We start from the raw sequence: 12,456 nt of genomic DNA, 5'->3' as shown, positions 1-12,456 counted from the left end.
GGTATTGGGGGGGGGTTGTGTCTCACACTTGTGGTGCCGGCCGTGCCCTGGGTGATGAGAGTATCCATGGTGGCCGTTTCCGAAGTTGTCACTCGGATTAGGGGGGTGAACTGATTCGTTTTCATGGATTTAATTCTCCATATCCGATCAATTTTTAATTCGAGGGAATCGAGTTCCTCTTTCACGTCGTTCTCTGTGATGTCGTGGTCCACCGAGCGAATCACGACAGAGAAGTCTGCGGGTTTTTTGTTGCTTGGGGGCTTAGGCATTTTCGGGCGGTTCAGGGGGGAAATTTCGATGTCTCGGCTGTTTGAGGCGGTTCGCAGTTGTTGGTTGAGATTTTCGGGAGGTGGTTATTTACGATTAGGACGTCGATTGTCCTGATGTTTAGGTTAGTTATGAGAAAGTTGTGGAATGTTTTTTGGGTTGCTAGATTTTCCGGAATGTTTTTGATATGAAATTTAAATTTAGGTGTTTTTTCGGTTGACGCAGTGCTTGTGGGTGAGGCGAAGGTGATGCATGAGGGGCTTGATGCCGAGGCGTCGGAGCTGGGGTTAGATGGAGTGGCCGGGGGAATTTGGATTGGTTTCGGGTTGGGAACAGACTCACAGGATTCTTTTTTGGTGGCTTTTTTTTTGGGGGAGTGCGGGTGCTCGGACATTCTGGGACATCGAGCTGTTGGCAGAGCCTGGGCGGTCTTGTGCTCTTGTGGTAGGCATGGTGCTGGGATCCGACGCTGGGGATGGTGCCGGGTGTGGAGCCTGGTGCCCGAACAGCACGGATACGGTTGAGTTCAAACGGGTGCGTGAATCGGAGTAACGCCGATGGACGGGGCCCGTTTACCGCTGGGCTACACTGGGACTAGAGAATTGTGTCACTTGCGTGTACTTTGGGGACGGTTTATCACAAGACACGAAAGTAAAAGTAAAAAAAAAAAGGAAAAACAAGTGTGGTGGAGAGGCGGCGTGCGGTATATCCTATCATTCACCCATCCAAGCTGTGACCGGGACCGGTGCTACTTCACTAGGAACACAGAAAGCGGCGCGCGGTTGTCGGTCACCCATCCAAAAAGTAACCGGAACCGGCGCTGCTTCACTTCGGTGACGCACATTACCATTTAACACTATCTTTATTTAGTTTGTAATTACATGATTTTACAAATCAGATTTGTTTTGTTATTATTATTACAGTTTACAAATTGAGGTTTGTGCCCCTTCAGGGGCTTTGCCATCCTTATATATATATATGTACATAACTTTGTTTTAAAATAATTTACAAAATTTTACATTCAGGTGCCTCTAGTTATTTGTTATTTTTTCAGGTCTAATTGCAGGGCGGAGGTGCCCACGGACCAGCGACCGCCAGCAGTCGTCCCGCGTGCTTCCTCCGGTGACTCCGGGTTCAGAGATGCCTTCCCCGGTTAGCGTGTTGGCTTTGGTTTGATTATTTAACGTACTTGTTTGACCTGTAATTGTTGGTGTCATTTGTTTGTCAGTGTCAGCAGTTCAAATTTAGTGATGTGTACGGCAGTTTATGCTTCGGTCTGGGACAGAGTAGATTGTGTGTCTTTATTACCTGTCTAGTGAGGGGGTTGTGTCCGAGTCTATTTAAGTAAAAGCTGGTGGAGAGTCTGTCGACATGGTCCCTCAGCATCTCTATGTTGGCGATGTCGTGAAGATCTTTGATTTTAATGTAACGTCCCGAGTTCGTGGCTAGTCGAAGACACTTATTCTGGAATCTTTGCGGCTTGATCATCGTAGTATTCGTGATGCTGCACCAGACCGACGCTGCATACGTCAGTACCGGGCGTACGTTCGTCTTGTACAACTTTAACTTATTACCCGAAATCAGTTTGCTCTGTTTACTAAAAAGTGGATACAGGGCGTGTAGGGTTGCTTTCGCCCTAGTCAAGGTCTTATCAATATGGGTATGGTACGTAAGACGGGTGTCCAGATGTACGCCCAGGTACTTAACCGAAGACTGAGTCAATACTTTCCGGTTTTTGACTTTAAGTGGGGTAATAATTTTTGTGTTCGTGAATTTTTTCGCGAAAAGTATTGCCTCAGTCTTGGCCGCGTTGATCTGGATTAGCCACTTATCGAAATATTTTTCCAACAGGTTCACCTGGATTTGGACTTGTCTTGTTGCCACCTCGGCGTTGAAGGAATGAGCGTAAATTGCCGTGTCGTCGGCGTAGAGTGCAAGGCTGGTCTTCGCGAAGGCCGGGACATCATTGATGAATATTGAGAAGAGTTTCGGCCCGAGAATGGAGCCTTGCGGGACCCCTGCCTTAATTGGCCTTTTTTCGGACAGCGTCCGATTTACTTTTACCTGTAGTGTCCTGCCGGTCAGATAGGAATACAATAGCTTGACAAAATTAGCCGGAATTTTGTTTTCAATCATTTTGAAGACCAGTCCTTGCACCCAAACACGGTCAAACGCCTTCTGGATATCCAGTAGCGCCATTGCTGTTACGTTGTCTTTATTGTAATTAAACGCGATGTCCGTCACGATTCTCACTACCTGCTGGCTGGTGTCGTGACGCGGCCGGAAACCGAACTGCTCGTCCCTTGTCAGTTTTAATTGTTTGTCCAGTCTCGTCAGTCGCCTGAGCAGTATTTTCTCTGTCAACTTACCTAAGGTGTTCAGGAGGCTGATGGGTCTAAAATTTCCCGGGTCGGATTTCTTGCCCGCTTTGGGTATCGGGATAACTATGGCGTTTTTCCAGGCCTGGGGAAAATATTGCAGCTCCACCACAGCGTTAATGATGTAGTGGAGCTGCACTATTGCTTTATTTGAAAAGTTTTTGATTGTAATGTTTCGGATCTCATCTTCCCCGGGCGCTTTGTTGTTTGGCAGCTTTTTTATTGCCTCCTTCAGCTCGCTGGGGCTAGTCCTGAACTCCCTTAGGTATGTCCCGTCACAAGTGATGTCCGTCCTGTCAAACGCCTGGACCGTGTCTATTACGTGTTTTTGCCCTTCGGACAGTTGTATGTCGTCGATGTGTAAGTCATGTACATTTGCGTAATGGTCCGCTAGCATCGTCGCTTTGTCCGCGTCCGTCATCGCAGTTCGATTTCCGTCCACGATCTCCCCCAGTGGAGCGCGTTTCTTTCGCAATAGCTTCGCTATTTTGTAGAGCGTATTGTCGCCTTCTTGGATTTTGTTTAATTTTGCGTCCCAGGTGGTGTTTCTGTGGGCTCTAATTTCGTTCCTTAGTTTGTGGTTTAGGCGCCTAACCTGATCTTTCAGGCCAGGATTCGCCGTACGCTGCAAAATTTTCTGTAGTTTGTTCCGATTCCGGATGTGCTCCTTGATCTGTGGGGTGACAGACTCATTGTTGTTGGATTTGTCGATAATTATTTTACGCGTGCTTTTTGCCACAGCGCTATTACACTTTCAATGAATCTTGTCACCTCACGGTCGAGAGCGTTTTTGTCCGGAATGTCGCGATTAATTTTTACGTTTTTGTCTAGCGTGCGGCGAAAACTGACCCAATTGATTTTATTGATTCTGATTACGTTTGGCCCGCGGTTTTCTTTGAATTGATTTTTTATCATCGCTACCACCGGGTTATGATCCGATTCCAGCTCAGGTAGTGAGATCGGTTTAGTCAGGCCGCTCAGGTTTTTTGTGATTATCAGATCGATTGTCGTCGGTGTCATGCCGTTAGCAGGATAATGCGTCGGGTCGTCCGTATTATGTATTTGTAAGTCATTGTCGTCCGCGAAATCTTTGAGCAGAGTGCCATTGGGGTTGCGGCGGTTACAGTTCCATGTTGGATGTTTGCAATTAAAGTCTCCCGCAACGAGCACTCTGCTCGCCGTTTCAAATATGTTATGTAAGTCTCTCCAGGCGAGCCTGTTGCAGGGTCTGTTGTAGGCCGCAAGGACATGAGTGCCGTCGACTAGTCTGACTCCGATTACCTCGACGGAGGTGTCAATCATGGTCTTAATTTTTGCGTGAGGGACGTTTTTATGAATTAGCAACGCAACTCCACCAGCATTTACCGCGTCCGGTCTGTCCAGTCTGTATGTCGTGTAGTCTTTGAGTTGTAATTTGTCCGTTGGGGTCAGCTTGGTTTCACTGACTGCCATCACGTCGACCGCATGGGATTTTAAGAAGTCAGTCAGCGTCCCCTCGCCGCCCCTGACCCCGTTGGCGTTCCAAGTCGCAATAGTTAAGTTACAGGTCATAATTGTTAATTTTTGTTGAGAACTCTAATATAACATTAAATTTCTCTTCTTTAGTTTTTGCCGAGGAAAGCATCTTGCTAAGGTCTTTAATGGCCCTAATGGCCTCTTTAATATTTATCTGTTCATTTAGTTTTTTAAGCTCCGCAAAGAGACTGGTGGCGCTCGGTGACTCGTCATTTTGTGAGTTGGACGACGTGGTGGCTTCAGCAGGAGGAGCTCTCACCCATGGATTAGTAGTCGGCTGCGGTGCCGGCACGAAATTAGTCGCGGTGGTTTTGTTAGTATTGTTGGGGCGGTTTACGATTAGATTCTGAACGCGACTTTTGTACGCGGGGCAGCTAACATGAGACGCAACGTGAGCTCCCCCGCAGTTGGCGCATTTCACCTCTCCTTCTGGGACCGTGTCCTTGTGTGTGTATGTGTAATGGTCCCCTGCACATTTGAGGCAGCGGGGCGCAGCGTTACAATTGCTGGTGGCGTGCCCCCAGCGTTGGCAGCGGTGGCACTGCGTGATTAATTTATTATTAATGTGTCGTGCCCATTCAATTCTAGTGTTCATGAGGGTCGTGGCCTCTGCCTCTAATTTATTCAAGGTCACCGTCTTGTCTGTGACCACTAGGTAGCATGGTCTTCTCGCTCCCTTCATTCGGTAGACTTTTTGCACCGTAACTTCCTTTTCGTCCTGGAGAGCGTCCCGGACATCTTCTTCTGTGGGTCCTTGGCATAGTCCCCTCAGCACAAAAGCGTGCGTTTTTTCGTCTTTGTGAGTGAAAGTGTGATAGGCCGTATCGTTGGCTTTGAGGACGTCCTTGACTCTGATCCAATCTTATTTGTTTTTCAGGTAAATCGTCGTATTTCTTCTGGTAAATTTAACAGTATAATTGCGGCCTACCTGTTGTTGTAGGAGCCGCTTCAGATCATCAAAGTTTTCCACAAAGCCGTGGATCACAATCGGGGGTGGAGGTTTGGGCCTCGTTGTGTTCTCTACCTGCGTAGGTCTTGTCGTCCTGCTGGTTTCTTGGCTCGGGACGGCTTCTGTATTGTCCGTCGCCCTTTCTAACAGTGGCTGAAAAGAATTTGTGATTTTTAGTCTCGGGAAATCCGGTTTGTTAGGTCTAGCGGCGCCACGGCCCATGACTGGCCCCTGCCAGCCTCCGTTGTCAGCTCCTTCTGCGGATGTCCCTCCAGTGTCCATTGTCACTTCACTATTATCTGCTGTACCACACGGATTGTTTTGCATCACTGCACCGATGTTTTGGAGTTCTTTCACGTTATCGTTCCTTTTAATTCTTTTTAGAAGGACGTACGGCTCGCCCCGTGGGCATGTCTCCCCGGGCTGCGGCCGTTTTGTAAGGGTGTCTGTTTTCACTTTCACTGTTTAGTTTTTTGAGTACTTTGTTTATATGGAACACTGCACTTTTCGGCACTAAATCACTCGGATTTTTCACAAGGTTGCTCTTGTCTCAAGCGATGCGCTGACGCGTCTACACACGTCAACTGCTCAGACGAGAATGGTGACGCACAAAATAACATCAACGCCTTGGACTGACTCGATACGATGACGACTGACGACTGGGTCTCCGATAGGATCTAGCTGATTGGTCTATGAAGCAGTTGGAATTTTTTGTTCCTTGGCTTCCTAATTGTTGGTGATTCTTTCGCCTGCACTCGACGTGTTAACTTCATGCCGTAAGAACTAACTGCTTTCTCTTTTCTAGATCGCCGATTGGACAATGACTCGGCATCGTGCTCCGCCGATGAGTCAGAGACAGCTGCGCTCTAACAGGGGGGCGACCCTCCGTCATCCTCGACGCCGGCACAGCCGACCCCAGCACCCCCGACCTCGACCAGTCGCCTCACCACCTCTTCGAGGGAACGCTGCTCCACGTGTCCCCGAACCTCTCCAACCAAAACGACGAGTGCCCTGAGCATGGAGTCGTCAGCAAACCGCCGAAACACACCAACCCCAACAAACTCAAAAGGTGAGTCAGCCAATAATTCACCGACTCCAACTCGTATAAACTCGAGGGCCGGATCTCCGAAGCCGACCCTCTACAAATACTCGATAAAAAACATCCCAACCGAATTCGCGGGGCAGAAAAAATTCCATACTCTGCTTACGATCCATCTCCTTGTGAGGAACATTCATAAGTTAGTAGTCAACGGGAACAAAACCGCGTTCCTCATAACGTCCCTCCCCTTGCACGACAAGTTCGCTAACAACCTCATCGCGGCCACCGGCTCAAAGACAATTTCTTGCTGTCCCTTAAAGCGTAAAAGGGAAGCCCCCAATTATACCGGTAACAACCCAACCCAAAAAAAAAACCTACTCTCGGTAGTCGTTAAGGGAGTCGATCACGACATCGACGAGAACGACATCCGCGACCAACTCGACGCGCTTCCTCTCGCGTACAAACTCATTTGGCGCATCAAATCGCGCAAAACAAATAAATTTACCAACCTCATCCGCGTAACCACGGAGAACACCAACACGGTGGATTTCCTTTTAACACACGGTCTCGTCCTCTACGGCAAGCATCATCAATGCGAGCCGTCCAAACCACCCACCCCGACCCCGCTCCAGTGCTCGAAGTGTGTCCAATTCGGCCACCACGTCACCGCGTGCCCCAACAAACCTGCGTGCCCCAAATGCCCCCAAACCCACGCGCCGAACAAATGCGAAGCCGCCGTTTCAACCTGTCTCCTCTGCGGAGGTCCCCACGCCGCGTGGTCGCGTTGGTATCCCTCGATAAAAACCGCCCCAATTACGGAAGAAACGCCGATCGCCCCCACAATTGTAATGCACCCCCCCGCGGTAATCGCGGACCCAGACATCACGCTGAACGAACCCGTCGAACCTCCTATCAGCGCGAAGCAAACCATTGCATTCATCACAAAAATTCTTTATGACTTGAAAATTCATGAGTTGATCGAACTCACCACGTCCAAAATTTTAAACACCAGAACGCACATCAATCACACAGGACAACGAATTTATTTCACATTTGAATAGCGCGCCCCGGCTCGTCCTTTCGGAACACGGCCTTCCAATGGCTAATACATCTACACCGCCCCCCGCCGCCCTCAGCGGCGCTCCTACAGCCCCGCCCCAGTACGCCACCGACATACAATCAAAGAAAAACGCAAAATCTTCCGCAAATATATGCGAACGCGAGACCCCTTCCTCAAAACAGCGCATAACAGATTCAATGCCATAATCAGACGCGACATCAACGCATACCGCGAAGAAACCTGGTCAAAAGCGTGCGAATCTCTTGACTACCGCGACGGCAAAAAATTCTGGAACAAATTCAAAGCTTTAACCGGACAAAAATCGGTACCAAATCATCACCTCGTACACAACGCACAAACGTATCACTCCCCGCGTGAAAAAGCCAGCTGCTTCGCCGAGCTTCTGGAGGAGGTTCACCAAGTCCGCCATAACCCCAATTTTGAGGACGTCTTCTTCCAAAGAATCACCAACAATGTTAACGCGTTCAAAAACACCCGCTTCACCGAGCCTCTTCCCCACCCCCTCGACGACGAACATATGACTGACGAAATCACCACCGACTCAAAAGCCCCCGGACCGGACGAAATCAGACCCATCCTTCTCAAAAACCTCCCAGAATCAGCTCTTCAAGCTCTAACCAACATTTACAATAACTGCATGAACACGCTATACTTCCCCACTGCATGGAAAACCGCGTACACCATAATAATCCCCAAACCTGGTAAAAGCCCTGACGACCCCAAATCATACCGCCCGATCTCTCTACTCAACATCACCGGCAAAATCTTCGAAAGAATTCTAACCAACCGACTCAATCTTCTGCTTGAATCCCACAACCTTCTTCCCCCCGAACAATTTGGTTTTCGCGCCCAACGATCAACACATAATCCCATAGTAGAACTTCAGACAGATATCACCAGACACGCCAATCTTGCCGAGTGCACCGTAGGTGTCTTTCTAGACATCGAAAGAGCATTCGACAAGGTTTGGCACGACGGACTAATTCAAAAACTTTTCAACATCAGACTTAACCTCAAATTCGTCAAGCTAATTTCCTCATTCCTATCCAACAGATCCTGCAGGGTAAAAGTACAGAACAACCTATCCAACCCCATTGAACTGAAAGCCGGAGTCCCCCAGGGCTCCGTTCTTTCACCCCTATTGTACATTGTATACTGCAGTGATTTTCCAGTTTCAGGCACCTTCCGCACCAAAACGAGGATGTTCGCTGACGACACGGCAATCTGGACCAGTCACAGAAGCGCCGAGAAAGCTGCGAGCATCATTCAAGAGGAACTTCATCGAATTGAGAGATGGACCAATCACTGGAGAGTAAAACCCAATCCCACTAAATGTCAATCAATCCTATTCACATTCCCAAAAGCATGCAAACAACCCTTACTTTTTTCAAAAATCCCACTCAAAATTAACAACCAAACCATCCCCAAAACCAATTCAGTTCGCTACTGAGGAATCACCTGCACCCTGCATGCCGACCTCAACATAACACTAAAAAAAAGCCCGCAATAGAGCCAACCTACTCTACATGATACGCGGTCGCTTCCGCGGCTGCAACTCCGCGACTTTACTGCACACTTACAATGCCTTCAGTCGTCCCATAATAGAATACCGCGCCCTCATCTACCCCTCTCTTCCAAAACGCGCTCTTTTCAGAATTTCATCGTTCGAACGACATATATTACGTAACATCTTCCGACTAGACTACCAACACCCCTCCAACACACTGCATGAATTGACCAAAACCACACCAATAACACAGCGCTTCACGCATTACCACGCACGCTACACAGAACGGACCTTAAACAGCAACAACACTCTAGCCCAACAAGTACTCCACACATCATACAAACTCCCAACCAAAAACCGTCTCATCAACCGCGTCCCCAAAAAACCCAAAGTTAAATTCAAACACCTCCCCACACTAATACTAGCTGCGTCGTACCCCAACCTACCCCCTGAACTCCGACTCCTGGTAGAAGAAACCCCTCTCTCAATGAGATAAGAACCCAAAAACACCTCTTCCACCCCCGAAAGGACGAGACCAAACCCCCCCCCCCCCCGCCCCCTAATACCTATGTTACAGGCAAATATTTCATTTTTGTTGTATCCTTGTAAATGAGAGGGAAAAATCAAAGCCGTGTTGCCGTACGCTATTTGAGGTAAAACGAACATAAAATTACTACTTGGAAATGCTGGAAATAATGAAGAAAATAATTGCAAACCTGATCACAATCGTTTAAAATTATTAGGCCACTGGCTAGTAAAAGACAAATAGTCAAAATCTTTTTTATTATTTAAAATAAATGAGATCAAAGCTGCACCTTCTGGGCCCCCATATTTTCAAATCTAAGAGGTATAGAATTTTTTAATTATTTTTATCGTTATTTTCTAACATGAATTGACATTACCTCATTGAGTTGTTCCGCGAATTTTGGGGCACCCAGTAGAGTCACCCAAACTAGAAAAACTACTTTTTTTTTTAATTATATCGAGTCACATAAACAAGAAACTTCTTTTTATATCGAGCCACAAATTTATGAAACTACTTTTTTTTTGTAAGTAATTAAACGTAAATTTCACCACCCTGCTGAAAAGGCCATTAGCCTCAGCGGCAGTAATAACATAAATTGTAAAAATTGTAACCATAAAATGTACCAAACAAAATTGAATAAATGTATTTGAACTGAGTGAATTGTTGGTGATTTTTACTTGTTGTGACTGTTTATGTTGTCCCTTTTTAGGGAATGATGGTTATTTTACACAGTTCCGCGTTGGGGTGGTTTTTTATCTTTTCTTGTAGTTTGATTTTCATGTTTTGTATGTGTACTTCGATTGTTTTTTGTTTCCCTTTGAATTTGTGTACCTATTCCTCATGTATGGTGGTGCGTCTAGTGCTCTTCTGAGGTATGTATTTTGTATTTGTTCTATGATTTTTAAGTTGGATTTGGCTGTTGTGGACCATATTTCTGCTCCGTATGTGATCACTGGTCTTATGATTTGTTTATATATCAGGATTTTGTTGTGTTTGTTGAGTGTGCTTTTTCTGTTTGTGAGTGGGTATAGGGCTGCAATTATTTGTTTTGCTTTTTTGGCTGTTTCTCTTATGTGGTGTGTGTATTTTAGTTTTCTGTCCAGGTGTATTCCTAGATATTTCGTTTTTTCTGTCCATTGTAGTTGCGTGTTTTTGATTTGAAGGTTAGTTTTTGTTTTCTTGGTCTTGACTCCGTGCATGATTACTACAGTCTTGGTCGGGTTGGTGCTGATTCTCCATGTGTCGAACCAGTTTGTCATTGTGTTTACTGCTTTCTGTAGAATTTTAGCTGCTCTCTTTGGATTTATCGATGTGGCTGTGATGGCTGTGTCGTCTGCAAAGAGTGCTACTGAAAAGGCCATTAGCCTCAGCGGCAGTAATAACATAAATTGTAAAAATTGTAACCATAAAATGTACCAAACAAAATTGAATAAATGTATTTGAACTGAGTGAATTGTTGGTGATTTTTACTTGTTGTGACTGTTTATGTTGTCCCTTTTTAGGGAATGTCTTGTCTAGTAGTTGGGGTAGATCTGCTGTGTAGATGCTGTAGAGGATGGGGCCTAGGATTGATCCTTGAGGGACTCCTGCGTATGCTGTTTTTGTTGATGAGAGTTTCTTGTTGATTTTGATCTGGAATGTTCTTCCTTATAGGTAGTGTGATATGAGTTGCGTGAGTGGAGTTGACACTTTGAATTTGGTTAGTTTGTATATGAGAGCTGCGTGCCATACTCTGTCGAAGGCTTTTTCTACGTCTAGGTATATGGCGGCCGTCGCTTGGTGTTTGTTCCAGTCGTTTTTGAATTTTTGGTTAGTTTTGTCAGTTGTTGTGTTGTGCTGTGTTCTGTACGGAATTCGAATTGTTCTGAGGGAATGATGTTGAGTTTTTGGATTTCTTCCTTCAGGTGTTTTAATATGATTTTTTCTGTTACTTTTCCCATTGTGTTAAGAAGGCTGATGGGTCTGTATGATGTTGGGTTGTTTGTTGGTTTTCCTTTTTTGTGAATCAGTATTATGTGTGATTTTTTCCAGTCCTTGGGGAAGTATCTGTGTTTGAAGATTGTGTTTATGATTTCTGTCAACTTGGTTATCGCCTGTTCGCTTAGCTGTTTTAACATTTTGTTGGTTATTTCGTCTGGTCCTGGTGCTTTTTTTGGTGGTAGATTTTGTATGATTTGCTTTATTTCTTCGGTAGTGGTTGTTGGTATTGGTGTCCTTTGTATGTGATAAGGTGTTTGCTTGATTTGGCGTAAACTGTTCCTCGAAGGTTTCGGCTATCATTTCGAGTTTGTCTTCGTGTGTGATTGCGGTTCTGTTTTGCTTTTTGAGAGGTGATATAGTTTGTTGGGAGGTTTGTTTGAATTTTTTGGTTAGTCTCCATAGTGAGTTGTCCTTGATTTTTGTGTTTTCGAGTAACGTTGTCCATTTTTTGTTGCTATATTCTCGTAGCGCATGTTTTAGTTCGTTTGCTGCTCTGTTTAAGTGTGTTTTGTCGTTTGGGTCTAGCGTGCGGTGGTATTTCCTCCTAGCTTTGTTCTTTGTTTGTATTAGTTGTTGGATGTGTTGTGGTAGTAATTGTTTGGGTTGTATTTCCTTGACGTAAAGTCCATTCATTTTGTATTGAACTTTTCAAGGTCAAATAATTTAAATTTAGGCACTAATTATGTTTTGTAAATAGTGACATGCATATAACCAACATAATGTGACTTAGCAATCCTCAATTCAACGTTTACGGTGTTTACCTGCATGTCACTATTTACAAAACATTATTACAAAGCCAAAAAATTAAATTATTTGACCTTGAAAAGTTCAATACAAAATTAATGGACTTTATGTGGCTTGTTTGACGTCTGTTTCTAGTTGTTTAACTGCGTTTTCTATTTCTTACGGGTTGTTTGTTGGTGAGTTTGTTATTTTGATTGTTTCTTGGAATTGTTTCCAGTCTGTCCATGATTTTGTGATTTTGTCCTGTTTGATTGGTCGGTTTAGCGTAGTTATTACTGGCGAGTGGTCTGAGCTTAGTTCTTCTACTGTTTGTAGGTGGTAGTAGTTATTAATGTTTTTTACTATGGCTATGTCGATGATGTCGCCTTCTTCGTAGTGGTGAGTGGGATCTTCTGGTCCTGTTGCCTCCATGTTGTTTGAGGTTATGAAGTGATGTAGTGCCGTTCCTCTTGGACAGTTCCTTTTGCTGT

The 12,456-nt window shown here is 45.5% G+C and overlaps 1 protein-coding gene across 6 annotated transcripts in view; it reads left to right on the top strand.

The window, feature by feature from the left end:
- Positions 1 to 9,917, top strand: part of LOC138133771 (uncharacterized) — a 285,987-nt gene extending 276,070 nt beyond the window's left edge. For 3 of the 6 annotated variants that reach the window (XM_069051730.1, XM_069051727.1, XM_069051726.1), the window contains 2 exons: positions 1,322 to 1,419; positions 5,915 to 9,917. In XM_069051730.1, coding sequence (XP_068907831.1) covers positions 6,127 to 7,209 — 1,083 coding nt within the window. In that variant the 5' untranslated portion in view covers positions 1,322 to 1,419; positions 5,915 to 6,126 and the 3' untranslated portion in view covers positions 7,210 to 9,917. Of the gene's footprint in view, positions 1 to 1,321; positions 1,420 to 3,382; positions 4,192 to 5,914 lie in introns of those variants that run through there. The other 3 variants (XM_069051731.1, XM_069051728.1, XM_069051729.1) reach the window with 2 other exon arrangements.
- The last annotated feature ends 2,539 nt before the right edge of the window (positions 9,918 to 12,456 follow it).

Source organism: Tenebrio molitor, chromosome 6, assembly GCF_963966145.1.
Source record: "Tenebrio molitor chromosome 6, icTenMoli1.1, whole genome shotgun sequence".
Lineage (NCBI taxonomy): Eukaryota > Metazoa > Arthropoda > Insecta > Coleoptera > Tenebrionidae > Tenebrio > Tenebrio molitor.
The sequence above is the reverse complement of the archived record's forward strand: the minus strand, read 5'-3'. Positions and strand labels throughout refer to the sequence as shown.